This window comes from Mesoplodon mirus, assembly GCF_964341445.2.
Source record: "Mesoplodon mirus genome assembly, chromosome: 4".
NCBI lineage: Eukaryota > Metazoa > Chordata > Mammalia > Artiodactyla > Ziphiidae > Mesoplodon > Mesoplodon mirus.
Genome location: NC_138979.1, coordinates 31,763,467 through 31,784,360, shown reverse-complemented (window position 1 = coordinate 31,784,360; position 20,894 = coordinate 31,763,467). Strand labels below are relative to the sequence as shown.

The 20,894-nt window shown below is 40.8% G+C and overlaps 1 protein-coding gene across 2 annotated transcripts; it reads left to right on the top strand.

Moving 5' to 3' along the window:
* The first annotated feature begins 96 nt into the window (after positions 1 to 96).
* MCEE (methylmalonyl-CoA epimerase) lies at positions 97 to 19,646 on the top strand. Of its 2 annotated transcripts, XM_082618839.1 has the most exons (4): positions 162 to 179; positions 402 to 618; positions 8,322 to 8,659; positions 18,998 to 19,646. In XM_082618839.1, the coding sequence occupies exons 3-4, from the start codon at positions 8,372 to 8,374 to the stop codon at positions 19,148 to 19,150; spliced, it is 441 nt and encodes a 146-aa protein (XP_082474965.1). In that variant the 5' UTR covers positions 162 to 179; positions 402 to 618; positions 8,322 to 8,371; the 3' UTR covers positions 19,151 to 19,646. The 2 variants fall into 2 exon arrangements, with proteins under 2 accessions (XP_082474964.1, XP_082474965.1); XM_082618838.1 differs by lacking the exon at positions 402 to 618 and having other exon boundaries at positions 97 to 183.
* Positions 19,647 to 20,894: the final 1,248 nt, after the last annotated feature.

The following is a 20,894-nucleotide window of genomic DNA, read 5'->3' as shown; positions in this document are numbered from 1 at the left end:
AGCCTCGTCTGCCCCGCCCCCAGGATCTCGCCCCGCCCCCTAGTCTTGTCTGTCCCGCCCCTTCGGGCTCTTGTCCCGCCCCCCGCCGCGCCTTCACCCTTCCGACGCATGTGTACGTCGGGAATTAGCTAACGCTTACCAAGATGGCGCGTGTGCTGAAGGCGGCTGCTGCGAGCGCCGTAGGTGAATACTCCGGGCTTGGGGCTGTCCAAGGGGGGGTGTGCGGGACGGGACGTCAGGGCCAGAGGAGGCCGCGCCGTGGCCAGCGCTCCTTGGTCTGCTGCACTCTGCCCTCGAGATGCGTTCCTTGGCGGCTGTCAGCACCTTTAGACAGAGAGAGCCAGCCTTCCAGGGACGACTGGGTTAGCGTGGGGTTTTCCTTGTGTGTTTGCGTGTCACAGTCACCACTTCTCTGAGTGGCCCCGGAGGCTAGGGCACCCGGCTAAGGGGCAGCAAGGCTGGACCAGAAGCAAATGCAGTAAATGGCAGAGGGACAGTGAGGTTGTGTTTACCGCGCGCCCCGTGAGAGACGGGGGAGAAACCAGAGGAAGGACAAGTCCTGTGAAAACGCAGGCTGAACTCTGGGCTCCGCCAGCATCCTGCTGAGAACTCTGGAAGGTCAGTTGTGTAAAGAATACGGAAGGAGCGTTTTTAACCACATGGCCTAAGATATTCCTTATTTTGTATAAAATCAGGGAAGAAAGCAGTAGACTGATTGGAAGGTGCCTTGAGTTCTCTACACCACCATTAAAAAAAAGAAGCCTCAAGTTTTCTGTCACCCCAGTCCATCTACTTTCTCCTCTTTCTCTTTTTCTTTTCTTCATCCTTCATCAGGGGGGCAACTATTTCCCTTAATCTGAAGTTCCCTGTTAGGAAAGAAGTGCCGAGTGGTGACGTCTCAGAGTTACTCCTGAACGTTCGTGACAAATCCTTCAGCTGAGCACCTTAAGAAAGTGTTTAAGGGGATGAACTTTCAATAATGTTAGGTTTCTCTCCTAGAAAGTGCTGTATGTTCCACCTATTCAAACTGACAGTTCAAGTCGTCCTTCGAAGTCCCGTCTCAAACCGAACAAGTTCTTTATTTATTGATCTCTGTAGTCTTTCTTACCAGGCACAAAATGTCTTCTGCATCTATCATTGCAAGTCACCGGGGCTAAGTGATGAGAACCACACAAAATGTGCCATAATAGTTGTAGCTGTCTCAGCTGTGGATCCATTTAAAGAGGTGATATGTATACAGGAAAAAATATAACAATAGGCTGAGCACAACTTATTAAAAATTAATCTCTAATTAATAGGTAATACTCAAGTTTTGATAATAACATGCCCTCCTGGCCCCTCTTTCCTCTCCTTGGTAATATACAAGGCAGCATCTGAGCTCACATACCGTTGCAATAGCCCTTTTCAAAAGAACTCATAAAACAGTCATCTCATCTCTTAGAAAGCTGTCTCTTAGAAAATAGACATTGCTCATAGAACATACACTGAAGATATTAAAAACTGAGAACTTTCAAAGAATGGTAAAGAATGTCAGAGGGATGAGAAAATTAAATATCATGGTTGCACAACATCAACTTTGTTGTCAGACAGACCTAGGCTTAAGGCCCAGCTTTGCCACTCAGTGTGACCTGCAAGGAAATTAATCAGGTCTATTTTTTTTCTCTAAGTGGGAAAAATCTGAAGTACTCACTGAACTATTACTATTCTCTGTAATTTATGGCCATTGAGACTAATAGGCAGAGCTGGGCCACCCCATGATACACTCCTGCTTCAGAATTTGTGATCACAGTTTGCATAGGCAAGATTGTGTGGTAGCGTTGTTGCGTAAAAGTAATGACAAAATAAACCTGTGCGTCTTTATTGGGAGAGGTCAGATCAGCGAGATGTTATGCCATGGGATCTGTCCTACACCGATGAAAGATCCCAGCAGTATGGAGAATGCCTAGAGACTGGGCCATATCTGCATTGGGGGTAATAGGTTCTATAAGATATTAAAAAGAGTTCCCAAGATGAAACAACAGTCATGAGCAGTGTGGGCGAATTAGAGGGTTGCTAAAGCAACTGATTTCAACTTGGAAAAATTGTAAATCAGTATTCCTGTGTCAAAAAGTGAAAAGAATACTATGCTTATAATAGCTTCCAGCAGCATTATTCCATGAGGATGTCAGTAGTCACTAAATACTGAAATACTGTCAACAATGTTCTAAAATCAGAGTCCACGTGAGTAGATTTTCAAGAGTGAAAGAAGAGTAATCTCCTTGTCATAAAAAGTAGTAAGTTGTGGATTGATGAGATGAAACAGTGACTACAGGAGTACCATGTGTGCCGAAACATTCTCCAAAGATAAACAATCTTTACTTATTAAATAAGAGTTTGAACGTAAGCGCAGTACTGTGTATAGGGTAGGTGCACTGTCAACTTTTTCCTTTAAAAACATAAAATGCATTAGAAGTCAGAGATGCTTACATTTATAAGCTAGTTATTGATGTAACCTTTCTAAAAGTGACAGTAATGATAGTCCTTGGAATTTATAATGTACTTTGTGCGGGGCACTTTTCTAAACCTTTTGTATGTAATATTCGTTTTAGTCTCATGACAATATTATGAGGTAGGTATTATCTTCCTATATGAGAAACAAAGGCACAGAGAGGGTACGTAACTAGCCCAAGGTACACACCAATGGTAGCGTCAAGATTTGAACCAGAGCAGTCTAGCACAAGAGCCCACATTCTTAACCATAAAGCGTGCTACCTCTTTTATGATACTTACACACAAAACCTGAAGGTGAACATATAAATAATAATTTGAATATTAGAGAAGAGGCATTTTTATATATGTATTTTTAGAAATATTTTTATTCAGTAGTTGTTGGGGGGAAATTAAGGGGAAGGGAATATAACTTCCAAGTCATGTATTTATTGCAAGAACTGAATACTAATAAAGATGCATGTTTCTTTTGTAACTTATATGCACATCTTTGCATAAAGGGAAAGCAAAATGAAAATAGTGTATTCCAAAGGCTGGCTTTGATCTATCCTATTTTAGAGGCTTGAACCTTAGATGACTCCACTTTTTATTTCATTGTGGTTGAATATATCTAACTTAAAATTTACAGTTTTAACCATATTTAGGTATACAGGTCAGTGGCATTAAGTACCTTCATATTGTGCAACCATCATCATCTCCAGAACTTTTTCATCATTCAAGTTGAACCTCTCTGTACCCATTCAACAATAACTCTCCCATTATCCCAAACTCTAGCCCCTGGTAACCACTATTCTACTTTCTCTCTCTGAGTGTGACTACCCTAGGTGCCTGTTATAGGTGGAATGTGTATACAATTTATATACAGTGTGTATCCTTTTGTGACTGGCTTGTTTCCCTTAGCTTAATGTTTTCAAGGTTCAACCATGTTGTTATATGTCAGAACTTCATTCCTTTTTAAGGTTGGCTAATATTCCATTGTATGTGTAGACCACATTTTAGTTATCTTTTCATCTGTTGATGAATACGGGTTATTTCCACCTTTTGGCTTTTGTGAATATACACTTAAGAAATGGGTATATAAATACCTCTTCAAATTCCTGCTCTCAGTTCTTTTGGGTATATATCCAGAGGTGGGTTGCTGGGTCAAATGGTAATTTTATGTTATGACCCCACTTTTAAGGAACATGAAACTAGCAGAAAAACAGGAGAAGCTCAGAAAACAAAATCAGGTTAAACACACACAATTCATTTCAATTTGGCTTGCAAAGGATTGGCTTTGTGAAAAAAGTTAGTTTTGAAAATGGAAGCTGAACCTGTTAAAGACAAGAGTGGCCAAGTTACATGACTGTGAGGATAGATCTATGATGGAGTCACATGGAAGTAGGGTAACAGAACTGTTGTCTATTTACTAATTGCAATGAGTAAAAAATTATTCCTAATCATAGTTTTAAACAGGGTGAAAATACGTGTATGGTGCCTCTGGTTGAATGCTGAAAATGAATGGGTTTCTTACCAAACTAACTTGAAGGCACTTGTAATGAACGACTTTCTAAGTATGTCTGTCTCCTCAAACCAGATGTGCAAAAATTCAAACTTAAAAACTTATTACAGGGGCCTCCCTGGCGGCGCAGTGGTTAAGAATCCGCCTGCAGACGTAGGGGACGCGGGTTTGAGTCCTGGTCTGGGAAGATCCCACATGCCACGGAGCAGCTAAGCCCGTGCGCCACAACTACTGAGCCTGCGCTCTAGAGTCCGTGAGCCACAGCTACTGAAGCCTGTGCACCTAGAGCCCATACTCCACAACAAGAGAAGCCTCCGCAATGAGAAGCCCGCGCACCCCCCGCCCGCTGCAACTAGAGAAGCCCACGTGCAGCAAGGAAGACCCCACGCAGCGATAAATAAATAAATTAATTAATTTTAAAAAAACACTTATTACATGTTCTAAAATTAGATTATGTGAAGTCTGTACAACTTTGCAAATATACAAAAAACAGAGTTGGACACTTCAAATGGGTAAACTTTATAGTATATAAATTATATCTCAATATAATATCTCAATATTTCTGTTAAGAAAACCTTATTTCAAATGATTATTCACATTCTATGACACTTTATCTACAAATTTAACATATAGTTTCTTTAAATAGTAAGTACCCTTAATGTGTTTGAGTATAGACCCTTGCAGCTAAACCTTTCTTACTTGGAGTCGATGTCGAGAAAGCCTGGTCTGAAATAAAAACAATCTGAATGGAAAGGAATGCAATATTTTTAAGTCAAGGCACTAAAAGTATTTAGCAAGAAACAATATTGAAAAATTTGAAATTAGAGTTAATCTACATACCAGATTTGGTAACATATCCATTTCTTATACATCAGATTCCTGACGTGAGTGAAAGTCAGTTGTTCATCTTTACAATCCTGTTGTTTGTTTTTTTTAACACTCCTATTTTTATGTATCTCATACCTTTATTCACACATATGTATACATTGTAGTTTATTCATGGGAAGTAATCCTTTTTGGAATAGTCACGAATTACACATTATGGAATTCAAAGTAATGTAGTTCTATTGTACTTTCTGAGAGAAGCCTAAAACTAAAAGCTGTGGATTCCTATAGTTGGGGTGCAATCCGAAATAAAAATATCTTTTAAAAGTTGGCAAAAGTCAAAGGAGAAACTAATATTTTTTTAAAGTTCAGTTCACAACAAATTCTTCAGCAACACAATTTTTAAAGTATAAGAATCTATATCACTGTAACCCCTTTATTCTGTTTCTTACCCCAATTTGCTTCGTCTGTAGGATTTCACATTTCACTCATAGACTCCTCATTAACACTTTTTTTTGTGTGTGTAAAGTAATATCTAATTGTTTTAATTTGCTTTTCACTAATGGCGAATGATGTTGAATGTCTTAATGTGCTTTTTGACCATTTTTAAATCCTTTACCCTTCTTTTTATAATTTATTTATTTATTTTTGGCTGTGTTGGGTCTTCGTTGGTGCGCACGGGCTTTCTCTAGTTGCGGTGGGGGGGTGCTACTCTTCGTTGCGGTGCACGGGCTTCTCATCACAGTGGCTTCTCTTGTTGTGGAGCACGGGCTCTAGGCCTGCGGGCTTCAGCAGTTGTGGCTCGCGGGCTCTAGAGCGCAGGCTCAGTAGCTGTGGTGTACGGGCTTAATTGCTCCATGGCATGTGGGGTCTTCCCGGACCAGGGCTCAAACCCGTGTCCCCTGCATTGGCAGGTGGATTCTTAACCACTGTGCCACCAGGGAATCCCCTACCCTTCATTTTAAAGAAGTGGAATTATTGAATTCTCACCAGTATCACCATATTTATTTTTGTCCTATTCCTAGAATATATGCTTTAGGGACCAAATAAAACCAATAAAGTGATGTTTCCTTTCACAAACTAGTTTACACTTCTAGAAATAAGATCAACTAAAACATGGCCATAAAATCTTGATTTTTACATTATATAAAGATGTTATTATCTTTCTATTTTCCTAACACACAAAGAAGATTTTGTGTTCTGTTAAAAGGAAAAAGTATCAGTCATTCTTGTCAACTGTTCCCTCCTCTCATTTCCAAATGATAGGGAAGTTATGGAGAAGGACTGTAGTGAGGCTTCTAATAGCATGAGTTGCTTGGGCTTCCTTGTCAGTGCCAGAGTTTTTGGAATGTCCCTAAAGCAAACTGGCATAGGATATAAAGCTTCACCTTCACTTGGACGTATTGTAATTTACTCCTTGACATTGCCGTATGTTCCACTGCTGGCGATAGAATGCCTGCCAGAGAACCTCCCGCTGCCCCATCTCTTGTAAAGTTATCACTGGTAAGGAGAATTCAGAAATACCCAGACTCACTGTTTGACATACTCTTAAAGCTTCACAGAGCAAACAACACTAGCGTATGTATTACTCTACAGCTCGTCGACTGTATCTCCAGTTGTTTTTTAATACAGATACGTTCTATATTGAACTTGCATTGCAAATTGCACACATCGTAGAGATGCAAGGAAGGAAGGGAAGAGCAGTCTGACTGATGGTTTTGTTGGTTGGTAGCACTGTGCCCTTCAGATGGTTTCTTGGTCTCCACAGAACCCTGCATGCCACTCAACCAGCAAACAGTCGCTGTGTGTCATTAACAATAAGGATGGCTGAATTTACTGTACACCTGTTACAAATGTCTTGCACTGTAGTATTACATTTTTTACATCAAGTATCTAATTTTCACAACAAACCAGCAAGGTAGATATTTAGTGGGTAGTACCAGTATTTTTTAAAAAGCTAAAATAAAATACAATAGAACAGAAAATATTAGAGCACATCACATCTAGTAAGGATTAGGTATTCTTTTTATAAAACTTGATTTCAGTGGTACATTTATGTATGTGTGTACTGGTTTGGAGTACACAATTTCATGATGACACAATGAGTCCAAAGGACCGGAGTCACCAAGGAGAACACAAGACCGGGTGGGACAATACGTAGAGAAGAGACAGAGCTGGATGACCTCAGTATTGGGTGTCAGTCCCCCCCCAGCCAGCGGGCCTCTCCCAGTGGCCAGAGCAGGACAATTTGCCTGTACACGCTCCCCTTTGCCACAGTCCAAGGAACCCTGTCCCCTCCCTGTGGAGGACAGGTGTTACAATGGAGCTGGCCTTGTGACAGTCATGTTTTAAGCAGAGACAAAGGAGCATTTATTGATTCTGAAAGAGGGAGAGTCTCCACAAGGTGATAAGAGCCACTCAGGCTGTGGGCTCTTTATCTCTTAGTGAGGAAGCATTCCAGGCCCCCTGCGGCTGAGGAGACTGCCTTCCCGACAAGGTATATGGTCTTAAATCAGATCAAATAGTGCCACTTTAATTTCCCTGGTATCAAAAATGTTAGTAAAGGGGAATTAATTTTATGTTAGCTGAAGCTCTGTGATACTAGGTACTATTTAAAGTGTTATTTCATTAAGAGCTAATAACCCTTTGTTTAAAATATGTATTCTTCAATTTGCCGTTTCATACTTTTTTATTAAGTGATGTAGTTTTGCAGGATTATATTAGACCTCGTACATGTGTATAGTTTTCATTCTGGGGAGAATCTGGCTCTTAAAGTCCAGTATTTTGGGGACTGAAGAAATAGTAGTACATGGGGAGAACACATTGCAGGCTGCTTCAGTTTCCAAATGTTCCAAAGGTTTCTTCCCATTAGAAGCAGTTCTGCTTCTACTCCTTCAGAATTATAAGAACATTTAAAAAATCACTCAGAGGAAACTCTCGTAAGTTTAAGTACCCTCTTGATCTTTGCTTGTTTTTCCCCCAATAATGAGATATTTTCCTTCGTTGGTGATCATCCAAATAAAGTACACATTAAAAGGTACTTATAGTTCTAACTTCAGTGAACTTACTGCAGAACGTAAGACAAAAAATTGGTTGTAGGTAGAGAAGAAAATTGCTTGCTCTCATCATTAAATGTATGTCATTTCACTATGACATTCAAACTTACCCTTTAAAAAATGCAGAGAATAGCAAATAATCCGTAATGATATGCAGCTATCCTTTAAGTGTTATTGGTAAATATAAATTATTATGAAAAATGTCATCCTTTGTCCTGAATTTAGAAAGCTCAGAATTAGCTTTTTAATTCCCGACAGTTATTTCAGAGCGGAGTGAGTAATTCTGACATAAGTTTTTTCATTTATGTACTCTGATTTAATTTCAGTAATTAAAAAGAAAAGGCATGTAAATAATTTTTACATATATGAGTATATTTTGTTGTTTCAAAAATTAATTTTAGAAGGGCATCAATTCTCAGAAGAAGGATCTCAATGCCTGCTCCATTTTTCAGGGCTTTTTCCCAGACTTCAAACTCCAGTTCCAACAGTAAGAACTTTTTCCATGTCCCTGTCCTCGCATCAAGTGGCTGGTCCTGTATGGAACCTCGGTCGACTCAATCATGTCGCAGTAGCAGTGCCAGACTTGGAGAAGGCCAAGGCATTTTATAAGGACGTTCTCGGGGCCCAGGTAGGTGAGACGGTCCCTCTTCCTGAGCATGGAGTATCCGTTGTTTTTGTCAACCTGGGAAATACCAAGATGGAGCTGCTTCATCCACTGGGAAATGACAGTCCAATTGCAGGTTTTCTGCAGAAAAACAAGGCTGGAGGAATGCATCACATCTGCATTGAGGTATTTTAATTGTTTTAATCCTTGGTATTGTAAATTTCTCTTTTAAAATGTCTTTTACTTTTGAAGGCTACATATTGCCGCTGTCATCAGAAACTTCCATTAAGTTCTTTCAGGGAAATGGTAAAATTGGTTCTCTTCAAGGATGGATCTATAGATATATTCTCTTTCCCTCTAGAAAACTGCAAATAATAATGAAAATATGTTTTATTGAAGTCTGGGTTCAACTATACAAAGGCCACTGAAGTTGGCCAAAACAGATTTGCGTCTTTGCTGTAGTATTTATTGACCGCATACAACCTTCCATGCGATAGGAACACACTGCTTTCGCTGTCACAAGGCAATTAGAAGAAACAAGTGACAAGACTTTATAAAGTAAGAATTTCCATATACATGCTAAGTATTATAATTATTTTCTATCTTTAAAATTCTAATAACTTGTTCCTTATTACAAAGGCAATACATTTTCAATTACTGACTGTGATTTCTCAGATCTTCTCAGTTGCATCTGCTAACAATTCCTGAAAAACAACATGAAGTGTTAGACAAGAACATTCTCATTAGAGAGCCTTTATCTGTAGATGTTCATGTTCAGATAACTGCTTTTGGAATATCAGCATTACCAATTATGCTTCAATTTAAATTATTTTGGTAGGACAAGTCTCTTGATAGAAGGAATGACATAATTCATAGTTAGGCCTCATTCCCAATCCAGGAGAGAGGGGGGGTTTGGTTCCAGCATGAACCCAAGGATTTATTCAGTTTACATTGCAAATATATTTGAGAACCTACCGAGTGTACTCCACTGAGGGCTTGGATTCAGCAGTGAGTAAGAAAGGCATGGCCGTGCCTGCGGTCAGGAGGGACAGCTGCTTATAGTGCACTGGGATAAACAGAATTAATGTGTCTTCTTAGTTGTGCAATGAAGGAAAGATTGATTGCTCCTGGCAGGCCAAGGAGGTGGTAAGGTATTGCAGGGCATGAGTTACAGTGAATGTGAAGGAATCCCCAGGTGGACAAAGGGAGGAAGGTATTCTAGGCAGAAGGAAAGCACATAGAAAGGCATCGGGTTATCATAACTACCAGCATTGTGTCCTCTGGCAGGCTACGAAATACTAGACGTGGCTTATTTATTTCTCGTAGCTACCCTTGAGGGCTATATTAACCCCATTTGACAGGCGAGTAGTTAGAATAGTTAACTTGCCTGCAGTCACATATGTAGGACATGGCAAAGGTGGGGTTCAAACCCAGGTTTGTTCTGATTCCAGAATCTGCAGGGTTAGCCATGGCGCCAGATTGCCTTCATTGGATTAGCTGAGTTTAAAATTTCAGGTGGGGAAGCCATAAGATGGTAGACAAAGGAGCTAAACAAGGCCCAATATTTAACCTTTATCCCTTTTTTAGGAGGTTAATTTTGGCTGCAAGTCTTTATTTCAGTGGACTTGAGGGCTTGTCTAAGACTCCGCAGGATGAGAAGCAGGATCATCAGCCCTTGAACACACTCATCTCTCTCCCACACTATACTGTCTGTGTTCTACATCAGAGAACCCAGGCCTTCAAAGGAAGCCACTGTGAGTTAGAAGTTCAGTTAAGTAAAAAATAGTGGAAGTTGAGTAATGTAAAAGTGAATTCAAAAGTCCAGATTAAAGGGGGGAAATGTAAATGTTTGTCAGTATGAAATGAAGGTAGGTGATAGGAGAAGTTGTGAAGAGTGGTTAGTTAGCTGCTGCATTAGTATGCCACACACCCTATTATTAGTCTCTCTGTAAAAAATAAAACGTCTTGACTGGGTAGATTTTATTTTTCTATTCTCAGTCTAACATGAGCTGTCCCAGGCGGACGGCACAGCTCTGCTGTCAGTAACATATGACTTACAGGGTAGCTCCAGGCCTCACCAAAGGCAGAGAGAGAATACAGGGCAGGTATCTTCAGGGGGTGATCTAGAAACCAAACATATCACTCCTGTCCCTGTCGTTGGTTTGGTCACACGGCACACTCGACCTCACGTGTAGTCTGTAGTCAGGCACTTACATGCCCTGCTAAAACCTGGGGCCTGGTATAATTCAAAGGAGGAAATGGAAAGTGGGTACTGGAGGCCACCAGTTTATGCTAGTTGGTAATTTTTAAAAGTGGTATTGCAGGGATAGCATGACACTTTTTTTCTGAATGAAGGTATGTTTTAAGGTGGAGTCATTTGAGAATCGTTGTCACCTGCTGTGGAAACCTGTGAAATGAAGTTGTTACCACACGCAGGGGCTTGGTTCCCTAACTCACCAGAGAGAGCAGAATTCCTCACCGATTCTTGAACAGGAAAAACATTTTTGTTGAATGAACCTGCAGAGATTTCAGAGTTAATTATTTTACCGTAGTGTAACCTAGTCTCTCCTGCTAATACAACTTAGGTCTGAAATTGTCTCCCACTGGAAGTACAAAGGTGATAGAACTCGTCAGAAAATATTTCTTTGGTCGTTCCAGTTTCTGTGGCCACATAATACATTATCCCTACACTTTGGGGTGTGATGACAACTATTGTATGTTGCTGGGGATTTTGTGGGTTGGGAGTTTGGGGGAGGGTTCTGCTGGGCAGTTCTTGCTTGGGGTCTGTCCTGCGGCTGCGGTCAAACATGGAAGTGAGGCTCCGCCGGGCCGGGTGTCCCACGCGCGTGCTGGCGTCTGCTGCTGGCTGGACGCCGGGTGTGCAGCTGGGCCTCCCAGCAGAGCACATGTGTGTGATCCCTGCAGCTCCACAAGCTGAGGGCACTTCTCAGGACAGTCGGACTTCTTACCAGGCAATGGACTTGCTGACTCCTTACCGGCCAGAGTGAATGTCCAAGAAGGCCAGGTGGGACTGTGTGGCATTTCCGTCCTGGCCTCGGAAGTCCCACAGCAGCACTTCCGCTGTCTGTTGGTCATAAACAAGTCCTCGAGGCTGCCCAGATGCAGGGGGAGAGGAGAAGCCGAGAAGCTATGGCCGGGTCTTACAAGTGCTACAGCCATCCATGTAGTGATGTGTTCTAAACAGAAGGAATGTGTGTGAAACTTCTAGAAGCTCTAGAACGATTTTATTTTCAAATAGCCAGAAATGGGAACCAGGAGCATTCCCTCTGCAAGAGGAGGCAACCTGTCTAGCCTTTGTGAATAGAAGAAGACTCGAGAGAGGGGTAGGGGTACTTGAAATGTGGAAGGTGATAAATACACGTGTGTTTGGCTTTCCCTAGAGGAAGTTTGGAGGTCATCTTGTTCCGTCTTTTTCTTGCTGACGTGCGGACCGAGCAGCCTCAATTGTCTGGCACAGCTGTGCTGACGTGCATGTGTGCTTCTGACCTTCCGCAGGCCTCTCCCTGAGGAGAAGTTTCTGGTATCGAATAGAACTACCCCTGCTTTCACTAAATAACTTAAGACAGCAAGGTATGTCACAGTGAAAACCTTAAAGGCCACTGAAAATATTCACTTATTCAACAAATTAGTACTGTTTAAAAATATTCAAGTGCTTCCATGCTGGTCGGTAAATAGCTGCTGCTCTAAACCTTCTGAGTAACATCCTCCTTCCAGAAGGACCCTTCTCTGAGACCCCTCAGACATCTCCCCCCACCACACACGCACAATTCAGCAACTGAAGGCTTACTACGCAGTACAGCGGGGGTCCTCCAGGACTCTGCCCCCGGATAGGGTCCCTTCTGTTCTGTTTGGTTGGTGTCTTTGTCTTTTATGTTCCTGATCGTTAAGCATTTTCAGAGTCACTGTGACTTTCACTGCATTAGGTGCCGGGATGTGTAGCTAAACAAAAAAGTCCCGGTCCTCTCAGCATTGCCCGCTGCTGCACGTTTTTATGTGTGCCCTGCACTTCCCACAGAGGATTAGAGGTGACTGGCCAAAATACAGCCTATGAGACACCAAAGGATAAACCTAAGTAACAGTGCAAGTTAGAACAAAGAGGAAAATGAATCAAGAGAAAACTCAAGGTAAGATTAGTGTACCCACTCGTTCTGTCAGATATTTCCTTCTAGCTGCCAAAACAAAAGGGAAAATAAATACTACTAAAAACAGGGCTTCCCTGGTGGCGCAGTGGTTGGGAGTCTGCCTGCCGATGCAGGGGGTACGGGTTCGTGCCCCGGTCCGGGAGGATCCCACATGCCGCGGAGCAGCTGGGCCCGTGAGCCATGGCCGCTGAGCCTGCGCGTCCGGAGCATGTGCTCCGCAATGGGAGAGGCCACGGCAGTGAGAGGCCCGCGTACCGCAAAAAAATTAAAAAACAAAAAAACAGTCGTGGCCCCTTCCCCCTTCTTCCCTTCCCTTCGTGCCATCCTGGAGACTTTAGGTAGAGCAGAGCCAAACACTAGTGCACGCTGCTGGGGAGAGCGGGGGAGCCCAGAGCGGGGTGCGGGGCCACGTGCGATGAGGCGCCCCCGCGAGCAGAGCTGCCTGCTGTGGGAAAGCTGGAGGCCGAGCAGGGTACACCCGCGTAGGGAGCCTCCAGCGCAGGGTGTCCGGGTCTGAGCAGAGGATGCCACCAGGCTTGGGGCGTCAGAGTGAGCAGGGCAGCAGTGCCGGGGGCCAGCCCGATGCAGGGAGTGGAGTCCCAAGCATGTTGGGAGCAGAGGGTGTGAGAGCCTGAGCAGAACGTGTGCGCGTGTGCACGCACGTGCAGGGGGCACCTGGCGTGGGGAGGCGGGGCCTGAGCTGTGTGTGGAGTGTGTCAATGCCGGGGGAGACAATGACTCATGGGGAGGTGAAGCCAAGCGGGCTTGCGGATGTCCTTGCATGGGGTGGCCGCTCTGGGCAGTCAGGGCCTGAGCAGGGTGTGGAAGGTGTACGCGTGTTGGGGCCACTCTGTGCAGGAGGGGGGGACCCAAGCAAGGTGGCGAGGACTTGAGTACGGGGAGTGGGGTGGGAGGCCCTGATGCAGGGGGCCAGGCCCAGGGAATGGGAGCTTAGGTGGGGTGAGGAAGCAACCAGATGGGGTAGGGGGAGGACACGTGGGGTGAAGCGAGCGTTGCTGAGGGAGGGGCAGCAGCAGGGTAAGGACTGGTTATGGGGGAGGCGTATCAGGTGAGCGGGCATAGCTCCCCAGTGTCGGAGATGGTGGTACAAATACACAAAGGATGTTAGATTATGAAAGAAAAAAACTTTAAGGTGAGAGACTAGCAAGGTAACTTATTTCCTGCATGCTGGGTAATGTCTGTTCTTCAATGAAGAAGAGAGAAAATTCTACTTTTTGAAAAACTCCATTCTCATTTTGGCTTTACAGTAAACCCTAGGGAATTGCTAAGCTCTACAAGTGATCTGTGTATCACGGGTTCCCAGACGTGGGGCTTTTGTAGAATGATAATATTTCCAGAGAACAAAAGAAGTGGGCAGTTTGATCAGGTTTTTTAACTTTCTCTGTTATTCAATAAGGAAAAATTTTAAAAATTCTGTCTCTTGCTAACATCATTTTGGAAAAGAAAGGGCATTTTATTACCAAGAAAAAACAGAGGAGAAGAAAAAGGAGAAATCCTCTTGGAATAAAAGAGTTCTGTCAGTTAAGATATTTAGTTTTTTTAATGTTTTATTATCAACTGGTGAAAATTTCAGAGCAGCATTTGGGAAACTTTCTATATAGCCAACACCAGACCACATAGCAAGTATGGAAGCTAATGTGTGCCCTTCTGAAATAATCCCCAAGACTACACAGGAACCTTCTGAACACGATACAAAGTGAGAACAGTGTTAGGTTTGCCTAATTCACTTAGTTTTTTGTTTTTTGGGAAAAGACAGTTGAAACAGAAATATTTTATTCAGACTTTTAATTTTAACTTCCATGGATTTATATCAGTTTGAAGATTAAATTCATTCATTATTGGTATCAATAAGCACTATTACAATTTTATATAAAATAAAAAGCCTATATTTTTAAGATTAATCAAAATATGCACCATTAAAAGTAGCACATTATTGGTCACTGTGAATTACATACCTTAAGGTTTTTAAAAATATATTATTTAGTCCAACTTCTTGTCTTTCAACACACAAGATTGCATTGCCATTTTCAGATGAGGCAGCTGAGGACCAAAGAGAGTATAAGATTTACCTGAAGGTTCTGAATTCTGACTGTGACAATCCAAACTTTTTTTATTTGGAGTACTGTCACTCTTAATTTCCAAATTACAGGAGAAAATCAAAATAAATTCCCAGACACAGATACAATACCCGCTGCTGCCTGTCCCCACCCTACCATACCCCCCAAAACTGATAAGAAGTTGAAATGAATAGCCCAGATATTCACCAATGACATTTAAGGTCTTACAGAGCTATGTGATACACAATTGTACTTGTACAAAGGACTATAAAGCAGATTTTTTTAGATGGGTTATTATTGACTATGGGTTTTTGTTTGTTTGTTTGTTTGTTTTTTGTGGTAAATGGGCCTCTCACTGCTGTGGCCTCTCCCATTGCGGAGCACAGGCTCTGGACGCGCAGACTCAGCGGCCATGGCCCACAGACCCAGCCGCCCCGCAGCATGCGGGATCCTCCCGGACCGGGGCACAAACCCGCATCCGCAGGCGAACTCTCAACCACTGCACCACCAGGGAAGCCCTGTGGTTTTCTTTAGGTCTATTCCTAGAAGATATTTATATTCTAAAAAGGAGCATATAGCTAAATTTTTTTTTGTTGTTTAAGTATATCTCTCTCAATCAACAAATATATTTAAAAATTTTTATATTTGTATAATCTCATTTTATAATTCATAAATTTAACCTGTCTCCATTTATAATAACTACTAACGTACTTGAACTTTTAAACTTTTTTTGGTTTTTATTTCTTTTCTCCTTTTTGCCTTCTATTGAATTGAGAAACTTTTTTTAAAAATTCTTTCTTCCTCTGCTATTTTAGAGATTACAAATTCTAGTTCGATTTGTTTAGTAGTTAGCCTTAATTCTTTTAACTTACAGAAAACTTCAAACACAAAAAATGACAGTCATATAATGAACTCTCATGTACCTAAACCCAATTTCAACAGTTATCAATTCATGGATAATCTTATTCCATATATACTCCCTCCATCACATTATCACACTTCCCTTTTCTTATGTTAATGTGAAGACATTTCTAGACCTCATGTAATTTCATCCATAAATATTTTAGTTGTGTGTATGTGTTTATTGCATTTTTTATGTATTTATACAAAATCATAATGGCATCTAAAACAAAATTAATGGTAATCCTCTAATATCATGAAATACCTAGTAGGTATTCAGATTTGTTCTTCTATAACTTTTTATAGTGTGTTTGAATTAAAATCCCAATAATGGGCACACATTGCTGCTGGTTGGTATATGGCCTTTGAGCCTTTTTGTTGTCATTTAGTTGTGTGTGTGTGTGTGTGTGTGTGTGTGTGTGTGTAAGCAGGGGTCTTGAATGATAACTTAGCTAGTTTAAAATTCTAGATTGACATAATTTTACCTCAGTACTTTGACATTACTCCTGTATCTTCTGGTCTCTGTTCCTACTCGTAAGAATTTGTTCAGTTCAATTGTAGGGAGTTGTTGTTTTTCCCTGAGAGCTCTTAAGATATTCTCTGTATCACTGATGTTATTCAGTTTGTCTATTATATGTATAGGTATTGGTTTATCTTTATTTATCCTGCTTTATTCTCAGGTGCACTTTTAGTTTGAGGACTCAAGTCTTTCTTCAATTATGGAAAATTATCAGTTATCTATTCAAATATTGCTGTTGTCACTCCATCTGGTCTCTCTTTCTTTAGCTCAGTTTTGCTAGAATATCTGAATCTGTCTTCCATATCTTTTAATATTGCTTTAACATATTTTTGTCTATCTTCACCAGTCCCTGCTATGTGCATATACCTTCAAATGCCAGTGGAATCTTGTTCATGACCTGTCACCAAACTCTTTTGTTCAATAGGCAACACTAGAGAAGGACAAGTTATCGTCTAACCATTAAGAAGAGTCCAGATTTCCCTTCTTATAACCTAAATGTTTATTAGTAAGGGAATGATTAGGTCCCCTTTCATATTTCTATAAAGTAATTAGTTAGGACACTATGTAGCAGGTTAAAAGTTGTTGACCTATATGTACTGACATGAAAAAATTGCTAAGATATATTACATAAAAAAGCAGATACAAATAATGCATACAGAAAGCATTATGTACCCCTGTACACACATGCACACACACACAATGTATGTGTGTGTGTGTGTGTGTATATATACACTTTAATTGATATACATGTTAGTTAGTCAGACTGCAAAGTTCAGAGCCAGCTATCAAGTTTAGAGGACACATGGTCCTCCAGAAGACCGCCCTTACTCGACATCATCTGCAAATGTAGGGTTTTCCAAAACCACCCTCATGCTCAGTAACGCTCTAGAAATGCTCACAGAGCTCCCCGAAAGCTATTACGCTCATTCTTATGGTTTATTACAGAGAAATGATACAGACCAAAATAGCCAAAGGAAGAAACACAGAGGGCAGCATCTGGGAGGGCTCTAAATGCAAAGCTCTCATTTTCCTCAGGACACGTGACCATTCTGGCATTGATGTGTGACAGTATGCATTGAGTATTGCCAACCAGGGAAGCTCACACAAACTGAAATGTTGAGTTTTTCTTGGGGCTTTACTACTTAGGCATGGTCGATTGATTGATTGCCCACATGGTTCAACTCAGTCTCCAGATCTGCTGATATCATGTGACCCACAGCTCCTACCTTAAATCACATGGTTTCTGGCATGGCCAGCCCCTACCCTAAGACTATGATGGCCAGCTCTACTTGAAGATCCAGATTGGTCAGCTTCTACCCTAAACAGAGACACTCCTATCAGGTTATATGTTATCTCCCACAAGTCAAGGGCAAAGACACTCCTATCAAGGTTACAAAAATTATCTCCCAGAAGTCAAGGCCAGATCCCTCGTAGACAAAACCAGATTCTTTACTACTTCATACATATGTAAGGATTATAAATATATTTTAAGATTTGGAAGAGCATACATCAAACTGAGGACAGTAGTTACCTCTGGAGCAGGAAGTATTATTAGTGGTAGTCAAGGGGTTCTTAGCTCTACCTGTATGTTTAAATTTTCATGTACTGTATAATTTTAAAATTATCTTTAAATGGAAAGACTGAATTTAGACTAACTTTGGGAAAATGGAAAAAGAAGTCAAATCCAGTAGAATGAAATTCTTTATATGCAGATACAAAAAGGGAAGCTATCAGGAATCCTACTGTTCTGAGAAAGATGAGACTAGACCAGCTCTTTCAAAATAGCATGAAATGACCATCATAGTCTGGGCATGACTTTGAAATAGCTATCAGGTTTAAAAAGAAACATTGTCAGGAATGTACAAGTAGAATGTACTCTGAAGAAATTATAGTTTATTTATAGTAACATTTAGTATCCTTATCAGTGGTTTGACCAGTTTTAGAATCCAGTATGTAATCCTGGGCTCTTTGAAAGTAAGATTGTATACATATGAACATTTGTTAAATCTATATTTGGGTACATGGGTGTTATTCTCTCTGGATTTTTTTTTATTATTGTTTGTAATGCTGTTGATCATTAAATTCCAGGGTGATGTATGACTGCCTAGGGATGCAGGGATTCTTATTATCCCTTTCTATCCACTTACTGGGTTCCAAGTCTAGGAGGCTGATTTTCCAAGACACAGGATAATTACTCTTCCATCAGGTATTTAGAGACAGATTTGCTCCTTTCCTAGACTGCTAGTAAGTATGAAGAAAATAGAAATGTTTTAGAAGAGGCTTGCAAAATTATAAATGTTTGGATTTTTTTAGAATGGAGAAAAACATTTTGGTGACAGTTTAATAGTGATTTTCATGTATATGAAGTTCTAATCTCAAAAGTAATAACCAGACAGTTTGTCAGGTGAGAGGTTTGGAGATCAGGGAAGCACTCATATTTGCTGAGTACCTTCTATAAACTGTGCTCAAAGCTTCTTATCTGTTATTTTAATCTCTTGGCCATTTATATGGCAGGCCTCATGTCCCTCTTATAAATGAAGAACCTGAGGCTCTTAGGAAAAACAATTTATGCAGTATCGTCAATAGTACTGCTAGACGAACATGCTATGAAGTGTAGCATACATTATTTAGCTTGTAAGGAGAAATGTTTACTAATGGTGAAAATTCTTAAGCATTGTGCTTGCTTACCTAGGAAAACTTAGCAACTTCTTTTCCTTCTCTAGAAGTATTAAGCTTATTTTTGTGATGGTTTAAGGATGGTTCTGCCCAAAGGCAGAGAGCTCGCAGTTTCTTCTAAGCCTTACGATATAATTTGGTATTTTTATGATCTCAAATGTGTTCTTATTTATTTCCTTTTCTCAAGGTGGATAATATAAATGCAGCTGTGATGGATTTGAAAGAAAAGAAGATTCGTATTCTAAGTGAAGAGGCCAAAATAGGAGCACATGGAAAACCAGTGATTTTTCTCCATCCTAAAGACTGTGGTGGAGTCCTGGTGGAATTGGAGCAAGTGTGACTTATATTCTCAAGAAACTAAATTAATTGCCCTGAAAAAGCCTTATCAAAATGTGCTTTGGCATTGAGTTCTTCACTGCTTCCATCACTTAAAAGTTAAATCTAATCACAGAAAGAGATTTTTTAAAATTATATATGTGTGGGGCCTCCCTGGTGGCGCAGTGGTTGAGAGTCCGCCTGCCGATGCAGGGGATACGGGTTCGTGCCCCGGTCTGGGAGGATCCCATATGCCGCGGAGCGGCTGGGCCCGTGAGCCATGGCCGCTGGGCCTGCGCATCCGGAGCCTGTGCTCCGCAACGGGGGAGGCCACAACAGTGAGAGGCCCGCATACCGCAAAAAAAAAAAAAAAAAAAAAAAAAAAATTATATATGTGTGTATATATATATACACACACATAAAATATTTGCTAATTACTTTGGTTTTTTTCCTGATTTGGAGAAACCTTTGATTACTAAGTACTTATGGAATATTATTAAAATCATATTCATAGAAATAAATTATTCCTGTTCTAAAATGGGGTAATTGAGTACTCTGTGTGTGTGTGTGTGTATGTGTGTGTGTAAGAATGGATGCACAGAGGACACCTGACAGCTGTGCATGGCTACATATCTGGGACAAAGTGATTCCTAAGGATGTTATAGAGAGTTTTTTAGAGCAAACTGTTTAAGGAGTTTTTACCTCAGAATTTTTGCTCTTCTGGAACAGCTCAAGTTCCTTATGGGCCAGTATTTTGGGTGCTAGTGCTAGATGTATGAGCAAGAAGTTCTGTGGAAAATTTGGTGCCTGATCTAGTGGATGCATAGATAGATGAATTTTTTTTTAATCAGTAAACATGGAAAGGGTAGTGAATTTGTAGTTATCTGTCAAGTACTAGGACACCACAACAGGTCCTAGAGGAATATACAAAATGAATAGAAACCCACTGCCCTGAAATTTATGGTCCAGTTGGGAAAACTACTTCATGAACTAAATGTACTTGTAAAACAACATGAATGAGTTGAAAAGGAAAGGAAAGGGAAAGGAATATAGATCTCAGAGATTGTGCTTAATTAGAGGCATATCAGGTTTTTGGTCAGACTCCCAAAGAGAAACAAGTATCAGATGAATTTCAGGGATCACAGAGGTATGTATGGAATGCACAATGTATGGGAAAGTGGTTGGTCTTAAATTCATGGATGATTAGATGTTGAGTGATGAGTAGTGTGCACATGCTGAGCTTGTGGTTATGGAAGACAGGTATAACATCTAGTTATACTTGTCATTTCGAAGTTACAATAAAAAATTATCTGACATTCTCAATGCTTGTAGAGGTAATATTTAAGATAACTATATCATGGGGGGACGGGGATAAAGGGACTTAAATGGTGGTTAAGTTTCAACATTCCACCTGAAGAGATAAATGCTAATACTAGTAGACTGTAATAAACGTCATATGTATATTGTAATCCCTAGAGTTACCATTGAAAATATTAAACAAAGAGATATACTCATAAATATAGATCATTCAGAATGGAATATTGAAGAATGTCCAAATAACCCACTTGAAGACAGTTAAGGGGAAACAGGAAAAAACAATAAAATGACAGACTTACATCCTAACGTACCAATAATTACATTAAATGTAAGTAGCATTAACATTTAAAACAAGTAAGACCAGGGAATTCCCTGGTGATCCAGTGGTTAGGACTCTGCACTTCCACTGCAAGGGACCTGAGTTCAATCTCTGGTCAGGGAACTAAGATTCC